At 39.5% G+C, this 26,399-nt stretch overlaps 2 protein-coding genes across 5 annotated transcripts in view; both read left to right on the top strand.

The window, feature by feature from the left end:
• Positions 1-26,399, top strand: part of hnf4g (hepatocyte nuclear factor 4, gamma) — a 187,438-nt gene that overhangs the window by 10,228 nt on the left and 150,811 nt on the right. The window lies entirely within an intron of this gene.
• tpk1 (thiamin pyrophosphokinase 1) overlaps positions 15,639-26,399 on the top strand; it is a 52,692-nt gene continuing 41,931 nt past the window's right edge. Inside the window, exons 1-4 of one of the 4 annotated variants that reach the window (XM_061064001.1) lie at positions 15,639-15,833; positions 15,922-16,104; positions 17,852-17,943; positions 22,203-22,277. In XM_061064001.1, the coding sequence (XP_060919984.1) occupies positions 17,901-17,943; positions 22,203-22,277 (118 nt within the window). In that variant the 5' untranslated portion in view covers positions 15,639-15,833; positions 15,922-16,104; positions 17,852-17,900. The remainder of the gene's footprint in view (positions 15,834-15,921; positions 16,105-17,851; positions 17,944-22,202; positions 22,278-26,399) is intronic. The other 3 variants (XM_061064002.1, XM_061063999.1, XM_061064000.1) reach the window with 3 other exon arrangements.

A 26,399-nucleotide genomic window follows, 5' to 3' on the forward strand; every position in this document is an offset into this window, starting at 1 on the left:
ATACTTTGAGGACTTATTTTTGAGGAGGTGATTTGGTACTGCCAATATTTCAAGCAATGCATTGGTTGCTACTTTTTTGGTCTGTACCAGTAGCCCCACTGGAATGACATCACCAAAAGAGCTCCTTAATGTAGATGTGAAAATGATTTACTGTCAAATGAAAAATAAGCTAAATGGATGGAATTTGCAGCCTTCGCAGAGGAAAACCTCTCGTCTGTGTTTTTATAAGAAAAAGCTCTTCAGAGATGATTCCTCTTGACACTAATGTGAACGGATAGTTATGAGCAGGGATTTGAATCTCAAACTGGTTACAATTAGCAGTTCAAAGTGATGTCAGAAAGACTGATCTCTCAATTTTAGAGCAGAAAACATGCACAGACACACTGCTGGTTTACACAGAATAATGATTCTTGGCATGTCAATGTTGGAAGTCGTGCAAATGGAAGAATATTGTCTCCAATTATAGATCAGGTTCAGGTTCCAGGAAATGATTGCAAAACAAGCAATTATATACCAGCTGCTTTTGAAGTAAATCAGGAAAACAGTTTTGGGTATAGTTTGAGCACACAAATATTTTGGGGTAATTGAAGATTTATTTGTAATAACGATGGAAATGTGGACGCTAATCATGTTTTAAAAAGAAACAATAGAGCTTCACTTCATGTCGATTTTACTTTCCAAAAAAAAAACAAGATTCTTTGTGTTTGCACAACTTCCTTGAAAGACCATGAGTTCGCTCCTATTTTACAACACAGTTCTTAGAATTAAAGTTCTCCCACCACATTGCATTTGCTTTATCACAAATCATAGACAATGGTTAGACCCACTTCTTCTCTGTTGAGTTTGCAGCTGTCGTAGAAAATGTGCTTATAATGAATCCATACTTTAATAATGCCAGGGTTAAGTCTCTGTCTGTCAGTGCTACATGTACGAGAAGAGGAAACGTTTGAATCCATGCATAAATCAATTGAGAGTTTTGTTTACAAAGGATTATCATTTCTATCCCTTCTGAACAAGTAACTGTAATCCTTCACACATGCATTCTTTTGACCAGCAGTGTTTCTCATGTTGAGATATGCATATCAACTCCCCTACTCCATGTTCCTAAAGTGCTCCATCAAGTGTTTCAGTTACACATTAGCATTACATTTACTACTGTCATTTAGACGTGTGTGAGATGTGTGTGGAAGAAGCATTCTCAAATAAATTACACAGAGAAAAAGGAAATATGAACTGAGGTGTACTGAGGCAAGATATCCATATTTCCCTCCAGCTTGTTAAAAGCTATTGTAAATAGTAAAAGGTAAATGGACTTGAGCTTGCATCACGCTTTTCTAGTCTTCTGACTACTCAAAGTGCTTTCTCCCTGCAGGTCACACCTACACATTCACACCCAGTGGTTAGTGCATGTGTGGAGGCTATAGTCCTCCAAGCGGGCAGCCCAGGCTCAAATCACCCCTGTGGCTCCTTTCCCGCATGTCATTCCCTACGCTCTTACTCCCTGATTTCCAACTCTGCACTGTCCTATCTCTCTAATAAAGGCACAAGATACATCCAAAAAAAATCTTTAAAAAAGAATGAAAGCTCCTACAGACTTTCTCTGTCTTTCCTTCAGCTTTTAAAGACAGATCCATGGTAGAAAATAAAGCCTCTTACAGAGTCCCCTCCAGCCGTCAGCCGCTCTGACAGGATCAGATTGAACACTGCACTTGATTTTTCTCAGCCCTCCAAGAAAGGTAAGGAACGACTGTGTAGCATTTCTCTGCCACCCGTTTGTCTCGCTGCAGATCAAAGGCGAACTCCACGGATACTGTGTAGTTAAGCGAAGTATAAAGGGCTCAGTGCTGGTAGCTGCTGCTGTTCCTCAGAACTCTGCAGAGAGAGAACAGGGAGGAAGGCTTTGTGTGGCTCTGTCCTGCCACTTCAGCTGCTTCTCAACTCGTGATGTGGTGATAAAAAAGAAGGTGGACTTCCCTTGTAATCTGGGGAAGTTCAATCGATTTGACTGTTAAAGTAATTCTAGTAAAGATTTATTAACCCTATGAAGCCAATGAATCATATTTGATGCACACTTTTTGAGACCTCTGCATCCTTGGTGGGATCATTTCCCCCCTAAAAAAAACCTGATAAATACAACCAGATACATGCTGTGCACGTATAATTCACCAGGGGATGGAAGGCATGCCCCATAGGAAGGCAAATATGGCACTTTTTCTCTATTCTGCAAAGTCTTTAGTGTCTGGTTTTCTCACTTCGATGCTCAAAACAGAGAAGAGAATAGAATAGAATAGAATTACTTTATTGATCCCAAACTGGGAAATTGTGGTGTTACAGCAGCATGTTATCAAAGCAAATAAAACAATATAAGAATAGATACATAAATAAGCACTTAAAATATAAAAAAATAAGAATAGGGAGAGATTTATACATTAAGGATTTAACTTAACGTTCCTACTGGTTTAAAAAAAATGAAAAATTAAGCACAACATTTATTCAGGCTTGTCAACTGAATGTAAAAATACTTGCTGGAGGTAAGTTTGCAAAAACAGTGATGACAGTGGTAAATGTGCAATAACGCTATAGAGGGTTGTCCAGAGCTGTGCAAATTTGTGGCCGTGTAATCAAAGATATATATGTTAAAGTTCTCAGTCAATCATTGTGTCATGTAACGGCTGAGCTTAGACCCCAGATCTAAATAAGCACTCACCCCGATCAGAAAAAGCAAGCAAGGTCAAGCTAATGAGTGCTCTTATACACCCAAGGAGATAATGGCGGTAGAGGGGTTGGCAGTTGCTGATTATTGAGCTTCTTTGATGAAAAGGGCCTCTGGAAAGCGGCGCTGACTAAATCAGGGAATGAAGGAATAAAAAATGAAGATGGAAAAAGCAGGGAAGGACTGTCAATGATATTAAAGTCCTCTTCTGGTCCACTGATGAAAGACTAATCATGATAAATGCTTCTTAAGACTTGTTCAGCAGACACACATGCACACACGCACGCTCACAGACATATGAAGACATTTTTCTCACCAACCCTCCAATGATCTCAGAGCAAAACCAACTCAAGCTTAAAAATAAGTTGAGAAAGAGAGATGGAAAGTAAAAAGAAGCTTTTAAAGATGGTACCACTGGGTGTTTTTATTCCGACCTTATTGATATAAATCCTCCAGAATATTACAAATTGCTGCACACATCACTGATGAGGCCATGCGAATGTAATGAGAAACATGCATCAGGGTAACAGTGAAGGCAAGGACATAGATATCCATTTTTCTTTCTCATCAAGATGTGGTGCTGGTGTTTTTCTCCTTCAGCTTCACATCATAGGGAGGAACAGTGTTGAATATGAAAGCAAATGCAAATGACTTTTGGCATATGTTGACATTTGTAGAGATTAAACAATCTCTATTTTTATACTGAAATGTAGAGCCTTGAAGTGCTGTCAGTGCGCACAAGGGCAGGCATATTTCATGCGGATGCTATTGTATGTGTTGTGAGCTTATATTGCGCTCTGCAGAATTCATTCACCCCCAAATCAATCAGAGCGGCTCTCAAAACCGACAGCATCACTTTTCAGCGCTACATCTTAGCATAAACAGAATATTGCGTATGTAAGATTTGAGTCGGGGATGCAAATTAGGGATGCAAACACTCTGATGCAAGCTCAAAGGCATCGTCTGTTTCTTTGTAATGCACACACATGCACGGAGGAGCTGCTGGATATGCCATCACACACACACACACACAAGCATGCACAGCAAAGCACACACTCTCTTATGCAGTGCTATCGTTTTATTTAGAGCAGTGAGTTAGTTGGATTCCCCTCCCCGTCCCTCTTGTCTCTGTTGTGGTTAATGACTTCTGCCTAATGTCTCAATAAGCTCTGTTGAGAGGAATGACTGCCAGGTAAGACTGCAGGCTGCATCACATTTCTGCCTCTCTCTGCTAAACCGCACACTCTGCCTTCAGTATTTATCCCAGCACAGGGACCAAATCTAGCACCAACATGTGTGTGGGGGTCTTTATCTCATGGGGTTGTTTGTATGAGCAGGTGTGATTATTCTAATTCATCTTGTGTGCGTGTGCGTGTGCATGTGCATGTGCATGTGTATTTTATTAAGCTGCTCTCGATTCAGCGCCATTTATAACGGAGAGCTAAACAATTGCCAGGAGGTAAGCATTAAAATCTGACATATTACTGAAAAACTAGAGAACATAAATATGTGCTGTCAAAGGAATTGATTATGTCATTTAAACACATTATGCTGATATTAAGCTCCAATGATTTACTGATTTTCCTATTCAACATGAAAGGCACATGGAAATAAAGGCTGATTGTGTATTTATTGTTTTATTTTTCTACTTTTTCATTTTTACCTTCTCAATTATTCATGGCCTTCTGTGGCCTTTGAAAGTTATGATAAATGGCCCAAGTCTGAACAAATAAGGAATTCAAACATTTTGAGAGTACAGGCTGTCAGTTTGACTGATGGCTCAGCGGACAGGGCATTATCAGAGCGAGGCTGTTGTTAAGCTGGTACAACCTTTTATACATCATGCTGATAGTTATCCATTGGGTTCTTCTGTATTCAGTCACACCCTTTGGTAACAGATTCCTATATTTTTTCAGAATGTGTCTCAAACATTGGCATCACAAAGTGCAGAATAGCAACTTCAATGTGACAACAAACTGAAAAAAGGAACAAGCAGCTTCAACATAGAGAGCAATTAAAAACACTACCGTTACCATGAAATTAACGATTTGTAAACAGTGAACGGACTTGAGTTTGTTAAGTGCTCAAAGTGCTTTTACACCGCATGTCACACCTACACATTCACACACTGATGGTAGAGGCTGCTATGTAGTGAGACCATCAGAAGTAACTAATCCCATTCATAAACAATCATACGCCGCCGATGAAGCAGTGGGAGCAACTTTGGTTTAAGTGTCTTGCTCAAGGATACATAGGATATGTGGCTGCAGGAGCTGGGAATCGAACCCCTGACCTTCTGGTTGAGCGACGACCAACTCTACCAACAGCTGCCCCCTATTTGTGACAACTGGTGCAGATTCATCTTTAGCCTTGAATTAACCAGGAAGTCCACTTACAAAACTTGTCATGCTTAGAAGTGAAAAATGGGCATTATATTATCTAAGCCGTGCCTACAGTGTCCACTTACAGTCTGAAAAAATCTAACAAATCAGTCATTTTGATTTTCCTGATTTTGAGAATCAAAAAAGATAATTGGTATCTTTGTGTGGTTTGGTCTGATTGTGATTATTTCCCCTGTTACAATGTCCGTTGTTGTCCATCATTTCGACCTCTGACCTGGCGCTTTGCATTGTAGGAAATGGTACGCAGGGGAGACTGGTCTGATGCATACTGTAGATGTTTCCAGAATCAGTACGACATCAGGGTGTACTGCAGATCCCGCATTTGTTTGCATACTGCAACTGCATGCTGCATTTTGGCCAAATCAGTATGTTCCACAATCAAGGAGGTATTGAAAACAGCTATTGATTAAATGCAAAGACCATCAGGGGATAACGAGACACAAGAGAGTAAAAAAACAGGGCGGAACGACACAAGGTGGGAAACACAAAGAGCAGGATCTGGTAGACAGTATTTTCAAAATAAAACAGGAAATTACAATGAACGATAAACAGAGAATATAACATGACCTAATTAAGTGTAGGAGTGTGTCAACAGGCAAGAAATATTTCTTCTCAGACAAACTGACGCTTAAAAATAAAACATTTCAACACCATTGCTGTCATAAGTCACCTTCTGGTCACTCCTGAATATCAGTGCTTAATACAAACAAATGTGTGCACAGACACACACGACTTTAAGCACAACAGCAATAGTCTTTCGCACATATACGTACACAAAAAGCACAAATCAATATTGTGTCAAGCATATTCAATCCTCTTGATAATCACATGTAGTTAAAGACAGAGGAGGTCAAACTTTAGATGATCATATGCACTGCAGTGGTATATTTCATCTGATAAATGTCGATCTCCGTGATGCAGTCCCTACTCTCACTAATCCCTTTCGCCATAAAAAGCTTTAAAGAGAGCTACGCTGAATGTAAACTTTCATTTCTTATCACTTCCAATCCTCACTCGGACTCTTTCTTAATACTTTTTAATACCCTGCTGTTTTCCAGCAGAGGTCTACACGTTATCTCTGCAGTGGACAGACGAAAGCAGTGAGGGTCAATGAGAGAGATTCAGGCGCTTAAGTGTCTATAGGAGGGTGACCCTATGTTGTTGTAACTATTGAAAACCAAAGAGGAAACCAAAAACTATTAGGACAGCACTCCAAAATTGTATTCTAATTTATTTTGGAGAGCTGTCCTAATTGTTTTTCTTGTTTGAACATTTTTCTGGATTCAACCTTACATTGAAAGGGAGTTGAGCGTCTTTTCTCTATCATTATTACCAAAGAGGAAAACCCTGAGTAGGTTGAGGAGGCTCAGCCGAGATTGTAATGCTGTAAGTGAATGTCTCAGCCCTGTCTGATCGTTTTTGCTTCTTATCCACTATAATTCCCTTCGTCTTGCCTCCTTTAACACTTTACAGCTCACTTTGCTTTACAGCTCATAAAACTGATGTCACAGCAGGACCATGGGTTGTGTAAGTCAAAGGGTAAAAGAACAATTGCATAATTGCGTGGGAAAGCAAGTAAGTGTGCGCATCTTTGTGTGCGACAGAGAGATAGTGGGCCAGGTTTCTTTAAAGGCAGGTCCAGTTGCAGAACACTGAGCACACTTAACTTTTCTCTCTTTAATTGCTCCTTGCTGTAAATGCTAATTTGGTGTGATGACTGCTTGACTGAGTCCAAGATGGAATTTCCAGAGTTCCCAGCCTCAGTCTGGTTCCATTCTGTTTCATTCTCTCTGTGTCTGCAGTTTTTAAAAACAACTTCTCCCTTCAGTTTTTTAAATCATTTTTTTTTTGCACTCCCCCAAGAATTTAATCCAAAGGGAAAAAGCTGTGACTCTTGACCAAAGTGGGACATAACATGCTAAAGGTCTGGAGGTATGGAAAATAAGAATTAGCATGCTAATAGTCAACTAGTTAATGGTGAATATTGAGACCTTAGTTTAAAGTGTTCCTTTTGTTTTCTACTAGAAGGGTTTTAAACGGAGCTGATCTATATCTGTAAACAACGGTTAGAGCTCCCACTGTGCCGTGTTTCCTCAACACCAAATCGCAACGTGAATTAACAGACTGGGACACCGATATTACGCTGTTGTGGAATCAGAATGAATTAAAATTCTATGAATTTACAAAGACTCGATGAAAGCTGAGCTTAGTTACCTCTGCGACAAAAGCAGTCTGAAATGGGCTGGTGACTCTGACAACTACCTAACCTTTCAAACCAAACTCAAAACATAAAATAAAATAAAAAAAGAGAGCATCTAATATCTCTTTTTATCATGTAGAAGCAATATTTCTTCTTCTGTGACAACAATCCTTCTGACTTATTATTTTGCACTGAGGAACACTGGTTCACATGCATGCCTTTCTCCTGGATGTGATTTCTCATTAAGATTGACATGAGAGCTTGTCTGTGCCCTGATTAGTTTCCAGGGTGAAGGAAATGTGCACTCCGAGGGAGTCAGACAATATTATTGTCCCCGGGAGTCTGCTGAATATCAACACATCAGGACTTGTTGGCTCAGTGTTTCTTACCTGCCTGCTTCCCAATCTTTAATTTCTCTCTTTTTACATCTGATAAATGCAGATCTGCCACCTGTTATGTCCTGGGCGCTTAGAAACTTAGAAACATAGAAATGTTGTGAACATGTGAGAACAAATTTTTCCCTTAAAATTTCTCATTGCATTTATTTACTTGAAAAGTTTAGTCAGGGAGGAGCAATGATTCTGTGTTTTTTTATTTTTCATCTTCCCATTTTCTAGTGATCTAAAACTATATTTTGCTTCTTGGGCAAAAGATGATGATGCATATGCATTTTTAGAGTTTTGCAGAGATTATGCTGTGCTGTAGAAATGATGGGGGAGTCAATATCTCCCTGTTGAGCAATCTGTTTGGTTGTGGGGACACTAAATTGATGCAGCCTCACATGCAGAGATACTGCTCCGTTTAACTGAACCCATGGAGTCTCTTATCCTGCATGTTTTGCTCTTCACACTGTTCTGTGTAGAAACTAAAACGAACATTCACTGTATTTTACATACATGTATTAGCAGTGCTGCAGCTTTGCTCCTTGTCAGGAAACAATCAATAAAGGTGATGGCTGGCAGGCAGAAAGCTTCATTAACACAGTGTGTATGATAGTGTTTTTCTTCACTACATTTGTTACAACTGCAGCTCTGTTTTTGGCTACTCAAATATTGTGATCTATATTTTTAGTTTTTTATTTAATTGTGCACTGTGTGTTCTTCTTTTTGGCTATATTTGCTCTTCGCTGCTGTAACGCTGTTAAAGTCTCTGTTGTGGGATGAATAAAGGTTCATCTTATCTTATCTTAATTTTTATTGACCACATGAGAGCAGGACAACAATGACTGTGCATGGTCTTCCTGCCAACCCTCCTTTGGTAAAGTTTCTGACTTTAGTCACTGTTGACTACAAACATGACCTTCAAATCACCCCAAAGCCTCAATAGTTGTGATGGAAGACAATGTTAATGCTCATCTTCTTCCACTATTACTTGACATGATATTGAATAACCTTTTTGCAACAGTCAAAATAAATTTAGACAAGGACAAAAGTTCAGCCGCCAACAAGATAAAACACATCAACAAAGGCCTCGTTCGTTTTCAAAGACACCATGTTTAAGATGTTACTAACACATACTGTATGTGGCTGCTGCAGCGTTGGGATGTTACTGTACTAACACAAATGTACTCTTCTCAGTATGGTGTTTTTAAAACTCCATCATGTGTTTTGCTTGATATATATTTACTTTACAGTCCTCAACAGCTACTGGTTTTCATGCTGGTACAGAGCTTAAGCTGCTGGTGCTTCACCTCAGCAGTTTGTCAATCTGCACGGCAGGCAAGAGTGTCAATCAACACAGCCGAGAGATTCCCTACCTCCAAGACAGTCGACGGCAGCTTCAGTACGCTGAGCAAGACAACCAATCAGCCGGCCAGTTGGTTAAACAAACATAATGAACTAAAAATATATCAGAGAGAAAAACTCACACATCTGGTGTATTTCCAGAGATAAAATGAGTGTATGTGATGTAGTTCTTTATACCTCCAGGGCAAATCATAAAACAAGTGTTGAACTGTTAAAGCACTTCAAGAAACAAGTAATTATTTTTCATCATACTGTGCAGTTTAACCGCTCTCTTCTGTTTGTGAAGGGAAAAAGTAGGAATGAGATAAAAGAAAAGCCTTCAACACATTTTGAGATATTCTTCTATTCATTCCTGAAGTATTTCAATCATCAAATCCTTACTTTCTCACCACAGTCAACACAGAGTGAACTGCTGTGTGAGTTGAAAGAAATGCATAATGGAAGTTGGCTTTGCTTTCAAATCTATTAAAGAGATTTAGATCCCAATTTAAGTCAAACCAGAATCACTTCAGAGGCCTGTTGGGATTTATTCCCACCTCGAGGACTCCAAGACAATAAAAATGTACACTGAGAAGACGGAGGCCGACCACTGTAGTTCTCATTGTTTCCCAACACATCCGCGCATCACTATTTATCCTGCATACGTCTTTCACCACAACGAAACCATGCAGAAAACCAAGTGTTACCTGGAGGGATAACTCATAACGTGGTTTAAGCAGCAGGATGTGTTAGAGAATCAATAAAGAAACACAGGTTGGTTTTATTATATCCAAAGTCACTCATGGTGTTGTGAGTTAAATCAGACAATTCAAGGATTTTTTGTCCTATCAATTTTAATACATGTACTTTTTTTCTCATATTTATATGAATATATGGAATATTTAAGATGTACAACAATAGGTTTTGTAAAGACTACAGTAATGAGCTCTATTTTCTATGCGCCCAGTATCATGTATCGAAGAAATCAACCAAATCAAGTGGCATGGAAACCTGCTGTATACCAAGTCTTTCAAAAAGCTTTCTGCATGCTTTAGGTCGGTCCACATAGATTTCACTGATTTATTCAACTTTGTTCAATCATTTTTTGGATTAAAGTTGAGCTTCTCTTTGACTATTCTGAAAATATCCAAACTGAAAAAGTGCAATTTGTACTAAAGATGGGAGAGTAATGCATGACCCTTGAAGTTTGATTCCAGTAAATAAATGCACCATGTCTGTATGAGACACACAGAGCTTTACAAGAGTGTTACAAGAGAATGTGAAGCGCTAGAGTAAAAGCGTGTGTGACTGTACAGGTTTTGCATTTGTGAGATGGAAAGCTCACAAAAGAGAGAAAGAAAAGTTGGAGGGCAGAGATGGTGTGTGGTATGTTCTCTGCTCAGGGATAAAAGAGAAGTCCCCAGAGACTGCAGAGCAGAGAACAACACACAGGCACAACCATACGCGGGCATATACTCCAGGAAGATTGCTTATAGGTTAAATCCAGCCCCAGCAGCAGCTCTTACAGGGTAATCTACTCTACTCTGAGTCTGACACACACAAAAAAAACTTTCCTTTTTCTTCTCTGGTTTCCTCTCTGAATGTCTTTTTGCCTTCCTGAAAGGTTTTTTTTCCCCTTTTCACTTCCCTCCTTCTGACTCAGAAACAGAAAAATCCTCAAATCAAGACTATTAGACAATTCTAATCCCTCAGGTCTGCTGAATTCGAAGCCTCAAGGGACTGAAGCAAAATTTTCCCCCATCATCTTCAGCATCCATCCATCCATCCATTTTCTTCAGCCTATCCGAGGGTCGTGGTGGCAGCAGGTTAAGAAAGTCTAACCAGACTTCCCTCTCCCCATTAACTTTTTCCAGCTCCTCCTGGGGGATTCCCAGGCCAGACGGGATATATAATCCTTCCAGCAAACTCTGGGTATCTGGGTCTGTAACTCATTTCTGCTGCATGTATCTGAAAAAGAAAAAGGTCTGGAAAAACAGGATACCCAAACTATTTCCTATCTAAAACCAATTAAACTATCAATGAAATGACCTTAATAGCAAATTAATTTCATGATTTTTTTTGTTGGCATCGGGCCACGTCTGGCAAGAGAGATTTCAAGCACTAGCAACAGAAATGAAGTGGAGAGTAAAACTATGAATATAATAGATACCATGTTTTTGAAAGGCACTGATAAAAAAAAGAAATTATTGATGTTATTAAAGGATTCAAAAGTAAGAACTCAACAGACTGCAACAATATTGATATGACATTGGTGAAATGTATAATTAACTTTGGGATAAAACCTTTCACATATATCTGCAATCAATCCCTGAAAAATGGTGTCTTTCCAAATAACATGAAATTTGCTAAGGTTATACCATTATATAAATCAGGCGATAAACACATTTTCTCGAACTACAGACCGGTCTCTTTACTGCCACAATTCTCTAAAATACTGGAAAAACTATACTATGTAAGACTACATGATTTTATTACTAAACACAATAAACTGTATGATCAACAATATGGATTTAGAAACAACAGGACCACCTCAATGGCACTCAGAATTTGTAGAAGAGATCACAACAGCCGTCGAAAACAAAGATTATGCCGTAGGAGTTCTCCTACGGCATAGTCAGAGGAGAATCAGAGGAGTTGCACTCACTTGACTCATCAGTTACTTAGACAACAGATATCAATATGTTCAAATCAATCAGGTTCAATCAGAACACATGAAGTTAAAGTGTGGAGTTCCCCAAGGTTCAGTTGTGGGGCCATTATTATTTCTTCTGTACATCAATAACATATGTGAAGTCGCCTGTATTTTAAAAACTATTTTATTTGCAGATGACACAAACTTACTATGCTGTGGGAACAATCTGGAAAAAAACTTTTGGATACAGTGGGAAATCAATTAAAGAAACTGAAGAGTTGGTTTGACTCAAATAAAATAACATTGAACTTAAGTAAAACCAAATGTATAATCTTTGGGAACTGATCAACTGGCTTGACCAAGAAGCTTATGATTAATGATGCGGAAATTGAAAGAGTGGCTGAAATAAAATTTCTTGGAGTTATTGTAATAAATTATCCTGGAAATCACACATACAATACATTAAGGCAAAAATATCTAAATGTACTGCAATTTTATTTTAAGTGAAAGGGCTGGTAAATCAACAGTCAGTTTACACATTGTACTGCTCCCTAATATTCCCATATATTAGTTACTGTGTGGAAGTGTGGGGGAACACATACAAAACAAATACAGAACCAGTCTTCATTCTCCAGAAAAGAGCCATAAGAATTATAATTAACTCCAACTACAGAGAACCAACCAACCCACTCTTCATCAAACTGAAAACACTGAAACTTAAGGACTTGGTCGACTTTAAAACCACTCAAATCATGTGCAAAGTTAAAAATGATCAGATACCGAACAGTATCCAAAAGTTTTTTCAGCAGAGGGACAGTAAACACAATCTCAGAACCAGCAGTAAGGACCAACATGAAACTACACTATATTACAATGAAGGGTGTTAATTTATGGAACAGCTGCAGTGATGAAATGAAAACAAGTAAAACATTAGGACAGTTTAAACACATTTTCAAGAATAACATATTTAACAAATATAAAATTGAGCAGTCAATGGGAAGAATTGAATCAATATCAGTTGTAAGGTCTGTACCGTCTACCAATTAATGTGTGTAATGCATTATATCTGTTGCTTTTGTTACTTCGTTATCTGTATTATTTGACTTTATTTTGTAAAGCTTAGCATTGGATTAATTTATTAAGCTATAAAGATAAAAGGAGTATGACTGGATAAGTTATTTAACTTCATCCTACACCCTTTTCGAATATGGACTGGTTAAGGAAAAAAAATCGAAACACTACAGAAAGTATGCTTTGATTGTAATATATATATTAAATTTTTTTTGAAAACATGTTTGAAATAAAACATTTTAAATGAATTAGTTTAAATATAACAGAGAATCACTTCGTTCCCCATCTGTTCCATATTTGTTTGTCCTTGCTCTTGTATAGTCTATAGACGTTGTTTTTAGCAAATTTATCAGTGTATGTTTGAGCAACAGAGAGGTACACAAATAATGAGCCACTTGTTGTCTAAAACCTAAACAAACGATAATTAAATGCATTCACTGTCTCTTTTACTCGTCTTCATAAAAGTAAGCCAACGTTGTTTTAAAGAACCAGCTGTTCATTGTGTCCCTCTAAAGCACCTTGTGTCTGAATGCTAAACACAAACTTCAGGAACACAAATGTCCTTTTTTGGTAGTGAAGCTTAATGAGCTCCCACGTATTCTGCATCATTTGAAATAGATTTTTTTCAGACAAAGTCGGCAGAATCAGGTAAACAGCAATCAGGCCACATAAGGCATCATCTGCATCTCATGGCCCCCAACAGCTTCCCTATAACCCCTCCAGTAGTTATAGGTCAGTCCAGTTGAGTCCAGCTCTTCTTTTCTCCACCCCTAGGTGACAGAGATTGTGATACAAAGAAATAAAAAATAACTTATTTTTTTTAGGTTGTAGCACACACACAGGTGGAGTAATCATTTTTGGACGGCAGGCTTCTACCAGAACACCATCAATATCTCTACACCTGATATTACACCATCCACTAATGTATACTTCCCAGGGTGCCCTCGGGCCAGATGTGTAGAATCAGTGGCACGAAAGATTAATAACCTACACCGCTCATTTTTGTTTTCATGTCGGGGGGGAGGAAATGGATGAACTCCTCTGTAACAGCACATCCACCAGCCTACTCAACAGATATGAGTTTATAGCTGCAGCTGGAATGGTGCCATCCAAACACTCAAGGTCGGTCTTTACTCCTGGACACTAGCCCTTAGGCAATGATATCATGACCATAAAGAAATCCACCTGTTTCTCTTGGATTCTCTTGGCGGACAAAGTACAGCAAGGCAATGCCAAGAAAGAAACTATCAAGATGCTAATAATCATTGCCCTATCCATGTGTGGGAGTTAAAAGAGCAGCCACCTCCACTTTGACTCTGTGGATCTAATCCCCTGTTATCAGCCCTCCTTGGTCTGAATGACCCGTTCCTTAGTGCTGAGGTATCTAGAGGGCTATTTGTTAACTGTATTTGAGAAAACTACGGTGGCCAACATGGAGACTAAAAAAAAATCTATTTAGAGAAACAGGCTTTGAATTCTGAAAGACTTAAAATAAATAAATAAATGTGCTACAAATGAAAAATGTGCCGCAGTCCAAGTTACCTCCTAAAGGCCTGGAGAACTTCTGTTGTGATTTTCCAGGTGTGCTTTTGACTTAAATGTGAGGTTTGATCTTTTGTAAGTATGAGGCCTATCTGAATGATTGATGCCTGTTTCTCCTACTGTTAACCTCTCGCACTGTTGCAGTGCCTTCGCCCCTTTTGGCTACCTTGGAATTCCCTCTTCTGGTGAAATACTGCACCATATTGTGTTTACCCATCATAAGACTCAACCTAAAAAAAACAAGTAATAAGGCTATCTTTCCTTTGCCCTCATGTTTCATTCATTCTTAACTTAATTGGGTCATCATAATGGGCAGATAAAAACAATGGCCTACATATTCAGTCCCGCAAGTATGAGGGGGTACAGACAAAAAGGGGGAGCGGACATAGGCAAGACGGACAAAAGGAATAAAGAGGAGACCAAATGAAAGCTCATTAGTAAGGGAATAAAAAACTGGTTAAAAAGAAATGACATGGAAGTAGAGAAAGGATAGGGAGGATTACACTGTATGGAGAGACTTGGATTTACATTTCAGTTAGTGTGTCCTCCTTTTCTTGTTTTATTATCTGTCACAGTAACAGGTGTATTCTGCCAGGGGTGAGCAGGGTAATAATGTGACTTGTGTTTCCACTGATAGCAGGTATTAAATTGAACCCAACACAAACACAGTCGCTTCACTGAGGTATGACCTTGAAGAGAAAATTAAATTAAAAAGTCCAGTAATAATTCTTACTCTGTGCTCTTTTATGAGCAGGTGAACTGAATAAGTACCTGTTTGCTTTTACTGTGCACACTCTGTGTACTGAGTCTTGGTTTTTGGAGTCATGGTGTTACTTTGTGACATAACATCCTATCGATGTATTATAGAATGGATTCAGTATTGGAAGCAGGGCCCCATTCATTCTTATGAAAGCTGCTCAGTGGAACATGAAACAAGATGTACACAAACACAATGGGAGAGTGAGATGAAGACTGTAGATGTTGTACAAAAATATTTCAAAATAAAGGGAGAAATGAGCAAGGAGATTAATAAATGAAAAGGGTAAATATTGGAAATATTGATGGACAAGGAAGGGTGAGCTAGTTAGACAAAGTGCAGAGAGAGGAGACAGATCTGATCAAACATTCAGCTGGTGTGGCCTTGTAAAAAACAGCCAATGAAGAATGCATTCAGCCGGGAATTTATTCATAGATGTATTTATAATGCATGCCCACAGAAGGAATGACTTCCCATGCATCTTCACATAGCATGAGTGTGTGAGTGCCTGTGAACCGTGTGCAGAGTGTGTTTGCGTTTGGATTCTCACTTTACACGACTTCTCCTGCTGTCTGAAGATATCTCAAACACACACCGTCATTCAGCTGCCTGTCATGATGTTTGTTCACCTCTAAGTGTTTTTGCCTTTTGTAGGTTTGTTCTGTCTGTGGGACCTTTTTTTACACAATTATTTTTTGGTAATTTGTGTTTAGTCTCACTGTTTTTTCCTTGCGTAAAGTGAGTGTGAGGTTGTGCTGCATAAAATACAAGGTACGAACCATTAATTACTCTTAAATCACTAGGTTTATGCCATTATCTGTTTTTTTCTGAACTGATATTATTCATCACTTAATTTCAGATTTCTACATATGAAAAGTATTCATCCCTGATTTGGAGCAATGTTCAAAGCGAGGCGCAGTTCCACTTTTAACCTCGAGATGTCGCCGTCACAGATTCCCACCACTCCATCCCTCAGCTGCGTTCAGCTCTCTGTGCTCTCGTTGACTGTTTACAACATCAATGGCGGAAGTCTCTTCATTCTGTGAGTTTTTTAACAAATATTTACGAAGCTCTGCAGTGACTGCTTTAACACGTGATGTCGGTTCATAAGTATTGAAAAGCCGTGTCCACACGTGTGTTGTTTTTGTGATAACACTTAGTATTCAGTATGTGTAAGGTTGGTCTCGGTCGTTGTGCACGGAGCTGAAGAGGAGAAACGGAATGAGAAGCTGGTCGGGATATCAAAGTCCGGTTTCCAAGGGAACAGTATTTGGTTGCAATTAAAATAATAACAATAAAATTATAATGCAATGAACCATGATACAATATATTGACCCATTTTATAACAATATAGTGAAACCTCTGTATGAAAATAAATAATACTAATTAAAATAAATAAATACATATAAATAATAGTAGTTACTGGCGTTTAACCATTTCAATTCCGTTTAATGACGTGACATGATTATGGGATTGTGGGGATTATGGAAAAAAATGTGTTTTTCTCACAATATAAAGACCTTAATTAGTCACTTTCACAATGTTTGTATTTGGAGCTGTTTGTAACAAGTGAAACTGAGTTTGGAGAAGCTGTGAAGATCTCATTTTAAGTTAAAATAATAAAGACTAAGGGTTACTTTTCGATGTTATTTAGATGTAAAGCAGTGGTGGGTGTCCAGCCTTTCTCTCTTTAGTTTGTTAGTGATATCAAAGTCAGAGCCATTCATGTTGTTTTAAGTGACAAATCATTGGATTGACTGTGATAATAATAATCCTTCTTAATGGTCTTGATTCCTCTTCATTAGAGGAAATGTTTTGTATCAGTTAGTCGCCCATGAGAAAGAAAATCTGTCTCACTGCTTTGTTTTTGTTATCTTATTGAAAGCTTGTTTTAATCAAAGAGGCCCCACATTTAATGATGGCAGATTGTCCAATGTAAGAGGTTTTTTTTTCTTCTGTTTAGTATAATTATAAGATACAAGATACTTTATTGTCCTAAGGGGAGGAATTCCCTTGGGCAAAAGTGCAGAGAAATCACTCAGCTCTATGAAACTTACAATAAACACATAACACAAGACAGGACGAGCCTTAAAGAAATCAAGTGATGCATAAAAACATGATGATGAAGACATAACCATTCAACACTGCACCGACCCTCCTACTTTCAAATCACTTATCAAAACTCACCTCTTTAAACAAGCTTTTAATGTATATAATTGTAATGTAATAATTACCTTTATTGTTGTTATCTTTATGATTTGTGTGTAATGTTGCAATGTTTTTAACTATTGTAAATTGTCTTTGAGTTTTTTAAAAGCGCTTATAAATAAAATGTATTATTATTATTATTATTATAATTATTATTATAATAAAGACAAAAGGCTGAAATAACTCTAAATTAATTTAAAACAAGTTCAATACAGTGCATGCATGGACTGGTTATACAGGGTTTGGATGAAAGACTGTAGGTCACTGTGGGAGAATGTTTTACTTTTGTCATTGACGTGCACATTCTTTCCACACACTAAAAATGATTGACAACATAGTTTGCAAATAAAGCAGTAACAAAACACAATTTGAGCTGCAGCCGTAAACTGTTGTCTGTCCATTTTAAGTGTTATTGTGCTGTGACTGTCCTCTGCATGACATGTGTTACGTCTGCTTATTTCAGGGAGAATACTTAGCCCAGAGGACTCTTAGCTAGTTTATTGACTTCCTGAGATTGAGTTTAAAATAGAAAAAGATAAACACAAGAACAATAGCAACAGTGTCTGTCCTTCTCTCCTCAGTTCTGGGTCAGTCGGCTAATAGATAAGAGGTCTACTGTGGATTCTAGCGATGGATGAAGAGTTTACGCCTTTGGACTCTCTGCTGCCCTCAGGTAATGTCTTACACACACACACACACACACACACACACACACACACACACACACACACACACACACACACACACACACACACACACACACACACACACACACACCTAGAGCGAACACACTGGAACTAAATCATTCAGTCAATTTAATAAAGCACAGCTGATGTGCTGGTTCGCTAATGTTATCATATCGTTACAAGCCTATTACACTCATATCTGTACCAGCAGATATGTTTTCTGTTATGCTCCTCAATTAAAACTTCTTATATGTAACGTATTATTCACATTCTGTAGTTTATCCTGCAGAGCATGCGCTGACTTTGTGGTTTTTACTTCCTGTCTGCACTGACTTCTGCGCTTGTTGCAGAGCATCACAGCTTATTGGTTGGAGGTTTGAACTAGATTGAGTCGCAATTTATGATGAATTATGTTCTTGAATATACTTATTTAGGAGAGCAGGCGTCTGAGTACATTTGTAAAGTCAAGTCGGGGCTAAATGGGTTCAGAAATCCATAGAATACAGGTTTTTTTTTTTCATTCCACCTCACTTCCTGTACACTTTTCCTCTTCAAAATGAGTGTCTGTATCAGGTGTCCAACATGTCATATTGGCCCATCAGGCTCCTCATTGAAAGTCAAGATAAAAAACAAAAATGTTTTTTGTCTCTCCAGCTCATTTCAATTTTCATGACAACTGAACACAAGCTGACTTTAATACAGTTTAACAGTTTCTTAACAGTGATAACTACACAAGCTACATCTGAGTGTGGGACACCGGCACATAAACAAAGACACAGACACGGGCGATGTGTCTGCGTCTGATCATAACACACACTCCATCACATCACTGTCACACTTGTTTTGCTCTCTCTGCTTCTTCCTCCTCACTCTGACACACAAACCGTCTCATGGGAACGCAAACTCAAAAACAAATCACTTGCACTTTCATGACAACAGCGTGTATATGTATGAGATGCAGTTCTCGGTTCCCTTTTTGTTCTGCTGCGTACATAATGAATCTTTATTGAAACACGGTTTGATGTGTCTGCTTGTTATGTTAGCAGTTTGAGAAAAACAGACTTTGAAGGAGGCATCTTGGTCGTTGATGTTACTCTAAAAATAAATAGTCCTGCTTCTGAATAAAAAAAAAACCTGTGTCATCTCATGAATTCACTTTGTTCAAAGACAACAGTGGGAAATGAAGCGGTTTGAAAGTGTACTTTATGAGGGTGAAATTACAAGTGGTGACTCTGGACCAGCTGATAGCTCGTTCCACTGCCTTAAAAATCAAAACACATGATTCATAAGTTCACATCGTTATCCTGTGATAGTGTTTTGTCACGCCAGTTGTTGTGGAATACTCTTACTGCATCAGCATCAATGTTTCATAAGCGCCGGCGTGTGTCATAGCTGAAAGATAGCCACCACCAAACAGCGTCACTCCTGTAACTCCAGCGAGTGCGCTCACTGCACTCAAATGTTACACTTAAGACACAGATTGTAGTGAACTGATTGTTTCAAATCTTGTTAAACTACCAAAGGTCAGTGTAATTGTTCTTCTGTTTGTGTACATGTGTTTGTATTTACTTGACATTGTAACACCTGTGGGTTTCATTGGAGCAGAGACACAGAGGTGGTGTTGATCGTCTCTGCTTGTACAGCTCAAAAATCAATAACACAAAAAGACCAATGTCAGTCTAGAGACACACCCTCCTGAGAATATGCTATCAGCAGCTCTTTACTCAAACACACTAGCTTAGCATTACAGCTGCTCTTGGGTTTGCTCTCTGTACAGATCCAAGATTTATTCTACAGATTTCAAATAATCTAAAGGGTGTGCAAATAATTACAAAATGGAAATGGTTACAGATGAGACTGGAGCAGGAAGGAAGGGAGGAAGGAAGGAAGGAAGGAAGGAAGAAAGGAAGGCAGGCAGGAATGGAGGGAGGGAGGCAGGAAAGCAGGCAGGCAGGAAGGAAGGAAGTAAGGAAAGAAGGCAGGCAGGCAGGAAGGCAGGCAGGCATGGAGGGAGGGAGGCAGGCAGGCAGGAAGGAAGGAAGGAAAGAAGGCAGGTAGGCAGGAAGGAAGGGAGGGAGGCAGGATAGCAGGCAGGAAGGAAGGATGGAAGGGAGGGAGGGAGGCAGGATAGCAGGCAGGAAGGAAGGAAGGAAGGAAAGAAGGCAGCCAGGCAGGAAGGAAGGAAGGAAGGAAAGAAGGCAGCCAGGCAGGAAGGAAGGGAGGAATGGAGGGAGGGAGGGAGGCAGGATGGCAGGCAGGAAAGAAGGAAGGAAGGAAGGCAGTAATTCCAGCAGGAAGGAAGAAAGACAGGAATGCAGGAAGGAAGGAAAGAAGGGAGGGAGGGAGGGAGGGAGGATAGCAGGCATGCACACAAACTCCTGATGATTTAATTGTGTTGATAAATCCATCCTTTGCTATCGTAGGTGAAATATATTCTTAAAATTCCCCGTACTACACTGTGAATATAAACTGTATGATACAGGGAACTCTTCTCACTTCCCATTTCATACGTTTACTGTATATCTTTATCCCGTCTTGTGTTTAATCTCTTGCAGAAAATGCTTATCTAAACTCTCATAGGATATTTAAAAAACAGCCCCTGGATGTCTGCTTTTTAACATCCCTGGTGTGCATGGTTAGCCTTTTTACATTTCCCTGTTTAAATCATAAATGTATTTTCCTGGAACATCTATGTGCTCGGTTAGGTGCTTGGGTTGTGTTTGTGTTTGTTCTATTTATGCTGTCTAGCACTTTTATGAGACCCCCAAGGTGACATATCTCTGAACGGAGTGCAGAAAAGGCCGTGCACCTCCCGTGTGTGTGCGGGGAGGTGAGCGTTTGTGTGACGAGGGGTTATCTGAAAAGTCACGCCTGGTTGAGTATGTGTTTTGTTCTCTGTACACTCCCGAGCCAATTAAGAGACAAGAGTGACAAATCTTCCTCTTCTCTTTCTCCTCCTCACCTACCCCTCCTCTCTTTTCATCCTCTTCTTTATCCCCTCTTCCCTCCCTCTTCCTTTTTTAACACACTCTGCTGGGGTTGACTTTCATATTGGAAATGACCTCCAGTGATGTGAACTTTTTAACAACATCAAGCCTGCTGCAGCAACAAAGTCACAAACCCAGAGGACACTTCTTTTTTTTTTTTTTAATTCGTCACACCTCCTCAGCCAAGCCAAAATGCTCTTTACACCTGAGGTTAAATATTCAAAAAAAAAGGTTTCTTGACTCAAGGTGAGTCACATTCATCAGTGTGTTCTTTTTCTTTCCTCTTCACTGTTGCTTTCGCTGGCATCCCACTGCATTAACCATCCATAAGGAAAACTGTATAGGCAATTTAAACCTTTATAAAGATGTGCCTTTTTGTGGTGATTCAAACTGGAATCCAATAGTGTAATTATGTTGTTAAAGCTTGTGTCTAGCGTTGTGGCTTTTCTACAGAAGGCAACTAGCTTGAAAATGGATGAGCAATCATCCAGAAGGGCAGGTGAGAGAGTGAAGGTTAAAAAAATAAATGAAGAAAAGTAAAAGTGTGAAGATCAGGGAATGTGAGTTTGTGCTTCATCTTTGGTCCATTGTTTTCACTCTTTCAATATATGCAGAGATTTCTACTATTTCTTTTTTTGCTTCCATACAGAAAGAAAAATTACAATTCTAACAGACAAGAAAAAGAAATGCTTAACATTCAGATAGATTGGGCTTTGAGTGGGATGACTGACTGAAAAGCACGACGCTAGAAGAAGGGTTTGTTACCTTAAAGCGTTCCTGTTTTGGAAGGGGCTTTCCTCTGTTACAGTATGTTTGGTTTTTCAGTTACAGGTGGTGTTTCATCAAGGATAAGGTATTGAAATGAGTGTGAGGTTATCGAAGACTTAATTTCTGAAAACCTCCTGAAGCTAGAAAAACTGAAAATGGAAGGTGGCTTTTATTTAGCCAGGATGAATCCACCAGCCTTTACTATGAGAAGCCCAGCTCACTGACCTCACTGAGAAACAGTCTTTTTCATTTCATTAAAATAAAATGGATGGACACCAATTTAAAAGGATTATTATTATTCCAACTTCAACAACAACCTTCATTTGGTAAACCCAGTGCCACAAACAGCTGCCCAAAAGTAATTTCTTTAACAAGCAATAGTCATGTGTTTCTTTTGGCTAAATATACAGCAAGGCTGTTAAACACCATCATCTGTCTCTGTCTGACTGTGAAGGATTCATACTTTTCCCTCCCTCTGTCATGTGTTGCAGGCACGCAGAGGATCTGTCTGATCATTCTGAACCAGCCTCTTGATAAGGACTACCTACACGTCCTCTGGAGTAAAGGTATATCTCCCATATCACAAACCCTTGGATCACATCATACCTGTCTTCCCTGGTAAAGCACTGAGCATGTATTCACACGATGATATTCTCCTGTCTTGTGCTGACCAGCCTGTGTAGCCTCCATTGTGTGAAAGTCTTACTGCTGCCATGTCAGTGAACGTGTGAAAGTGTCCCCTCTCTGTGCCCTATATTCCACATTTCAACTCCACCTTTTTGTTCTATGTTCTATGTGGATGCATGCGCTCAGAAGGATTATAATCACAACAAAGATTATTTTCATACAGTTGCAATCACAGCTTTTTTTTTTTAGACGTTGATTTGACACAAGCATCAAGAAGTGACAATCTATGACGAACAGAAACAAGGTCATTTCATTTGATACATAGGCTCTCTTTTATGTGAACAAATAAGAGCTATCTTGTTCCCTAAATGCTCTCTATAACCCTTTCCATACATACAGAAATCTCCTGAAAAACTCTGGAGATTTCCAGGAGGAGCTGTATGTGTGACAGCCAAATTTTTTACTCCGATATTACCCGGAGTTTATCCTGCCAGACCCCTAGTATTTTATCCGCAGAATATCCGAGTGAGCTGATGTCTGAATGCGGCAGCATATGCTCCGGAGATTTTCAATTCCAGCCAATGAAAAGAGAATGACGTTTATATAGTGACCGGCTAAAGTGTCTGCACGCGACCACTACGATCTCCATGCACATAATTAAACAGCTGCATTATGTTTTCTGTTCGTCAGTATGTTGTTCTCCTCTCTTTTGTGGATGTTGTCATTCCATTGGATTACACATAGCATTGATATAAAGGCAAATATTCTTATTATAACGTTGTGTAGCGGACTGTGTTGCTTCGGCTGCTACTTCCGCATTGTTTATTTACGTCACGTCTTACGTCGGGAAATCCCCCGCGCCCTCCTCCCCTCTGACAGGGAAAGTCCCCCTCTGTGAGGAGCATATGTGAACGGCTAGTTCGGGAGAATCTCCGGAGAAGTCCTCCTGTAAATATCTAGATATTATCCGGAGTGCATATGTGAAAACGGCTGTGTGTGTTTATTCAACTGTTTCATAGGTCAGCAGCTTTCATAGCACTGAGCCAACTACTGAACTGTACTACGTTTTCATAACAGATGCTCAATCCTATTCAGTGCTGGCTTTTAGCTATTCTAAGATCCCAAGGTAAAGTGGCAGCATATCCATTCAGACACAATCAAGTGTGTGTGTTTGTGTGTGTATACACTACAGATAACTGGTTGGTAAATGATGTGCACACAGGTAATGGCAGTAAGCACCCGGTCCACTCAGATGAGCAGAGACAGAGTCGATATAAACAAACTCACTGGACTTCCGACTCCTTTGTTCAGAATGTGGACTTTTCAGTCACAACACAGTCAATAACAGCACAGACTCTTGATGTTTCTTACTACTGTTGGGCCTCTTGCAGACACCAATGAGGAGAAACTGTCTGCTTACAGCAGGGTTTGAAAAAGCAAGCACGTGTGTCTCACTACAAAGATTGTCATTGAGGCACAACCCTTGCTTATGCATGGGTCTAACATTACTGATTGTAAGTCAACATCAAAATTGGGATTTAAGTGTGGCTGTTCGGCACTGGTGGTGAGCAAAAAGATGTCAGGAGGCAGAAATCCATGCAAGGTGGTTGATTTATTAACCAAAAATAGCACAAAACAGCAAAAACAAAAGTCCCGGGTAGTCTAATAAAACAACTAGATTAAATAAACTGAAAGAAAAAACAGTTGCACCAACACACATTTCCCCCCGGACTCTGGCTGAGTCTGGCTTTATACAAGAAACAACCCAACTGGCCTCACTCTGTCCAATTAAGCTCAGGTGATTTCACTCAGCCTAATCACTCTGCAGGCCACAGTCAGTGTAGGGAAGGTGGGGGCAGGTGAAAGGTATGGGAGAACCTTTTCACAATGGGTTAGACAAGAAGACTTTTTGGCGGAATAAAGGGGGGCAGAAACTTTTTAAGTAACATGCAGTACACTCATATTGGAGCATGCAGAACTCAGAAAAGCTTGTAATACATGCGTCTCTCCTCTTTGAACTGTTTAATGCCATTAGACAAAGCAGTTACCTTGTCTGATTTTACAAGGCTGTCTGGTGCCTTAAGAAAACAATTAATTCAAACACATTCATTCAGAGTTCAATAAATGCAATGGGAATGGATTAATTGCTGCTTAATCCCATGTCTAACACTGTACATGCAGCATAGACAGAGGCCAGTTTTCTGAATATCTGCACAGTAGCCCTTTGAAATCACAGTGCTTGTTTTCTGAAAATTGCTTCTGTAATATGATTTGAAATGCATTTGAAAACCCATTTGTATTATTTTTCTGGGCTGGCCAAATCTAAATTGAAGACAGTTTTTCAATATCCAGCTTAAATTGTCCGTTTGCTACCAGCATGGGGAGATATTAAACGTGTAAGAGATTCTGTATCGCCCTGTTGACTATCCCTGACCCTCAACAGTGCTTGCAGATTGATATTTTGGGTTTAATATCCTCTCCCAAACGGTGACCAGATCAGCAAAGTGTAACCAACGTTGAATCCTCCATGCATTTAATTTTACATCAATGTATTTGTGGACTATTGCATATCTTTAGCTGATTGCTTCTCTTGTACTTTGCTGTCCTTGTTAAAGGTAGACATCGTATCAAATCATCCAAACAGCCACCTGTCCTTTCCGGCGCCCTCTTTGATATAGCTGGACGTATCACATGTACTTTGAGGGAATTATAGAGCTTGATAACGTGGACAGGCATTTGCTCCCAGTTAAGGAAGTCTGCTTATAAAAAAAGTTTGAGAGATTGTTGATGGCTTCTAAAAATTGCCGATAGCTATGCTGTGGTGTGGATGTCAGAAATCGGGAAGCTTTCTTGATCAGTTTGGCTCCTGGCAGCAGTGCACATGGGACTTGAAGAAGTTTTGACAGAGTGATGACGCTGCGTGCATCACATATCTCAGATCTCTTGCAGCGTGATGGTAAAAAAAAAAAGAAAAAAACGCTGGCAGCAAATGTGGTATGCCTCACTCGATACGCCATGTATTTTTTTAAGTTATTTATGAGATAAGCAGATGTCAGTGCACCCATGACCGTGTCACTCTCCAGATGACTTTGCACCTATAGGTGGTGTAGCCAGGTGCCCATGTGTACACGCAAATATATACAGACATGCAGCAGTCCCAGGTCCTCTGATGTGCTGCCGCTGGGCCCCCTCATCACCCGTGGGAGAAGTCGAGCAGCGGGGAGTGAAGGAGCGACGGAAGCTAGAAGAGCGCAACACTGATCAAAGAGAAACTCATTTACAGGTGCCGAGTGTGAAGTCTCACTCATCTGGTCCATCAGTAACCCACTCCCTAAATCTAGTCAGTTAACAGCCAACTCGTCTACTGAATAAGCCACTCATTAATTACTCACAAATCCTTCCTTTGCTCAATGTAACACAAACAAGGGAATCGATAAAGCAGTCAGAGGAAGCATTTCTCTCTCTAAGAGTTGATGTAGAGCAGCTTGCCAAAGACAAAGTTTATGAACATCACCCATGAGCTAGTTGTGTAGCAACCTTGCAAACAAGGCTATACACTTCCTGAACTTCTGCATTTAAGAATAGGTTTGTGTGTAATTCTATATCTGAAGCTATAAGCAAGGATTGATTCAAAGAGATCATAGACACATTTTGGCCACCGAGCTTAACAAGGCATCGAAAGGGTCCATGAATAAATAGTAATTGAGGAGATAGAGAGAAAGAAAATAAGATGTTTTCTGTAGGAAATCAATCAAATTCAAAGCAAGGTGCAGGGAGCCGGGTGGATCAGGAGACAGGGTGACAGATGGAGGGGGGTAAAGGTGGACTGTTAGATGAAGGGAGGCTGTCTGGGCATCATAATAAGGATAATAATATTTTCACCGCTTTCTGTGGTCGTTTGCCCTCTACTGTACTGCACCAAAGCTCCAACCTGACAGGCATTAATCCTCCCCACTAACCTCATCAATACCGTCTCGCCATAGAAAAGAATATACCCCACAGCAATGTGTGCATGGAACGTGGACATGCATCTTTTCTACATCGAGTTCAACAGTGAAATA

This window comes from Labrus mixtus, chromosome 19, assembly GCF_963584025.1.
Source record: "Labrus mixtus chromosome 19, fLabMix1.1, whole genome shotgun sequence".
NCBI classification, from domain to species: domain Eukaryota; kingdom Metazoa; phylum Chordata; class Actinopteri; order Labriformes; family Labridae; genus Labrus; species Labrus mixtus.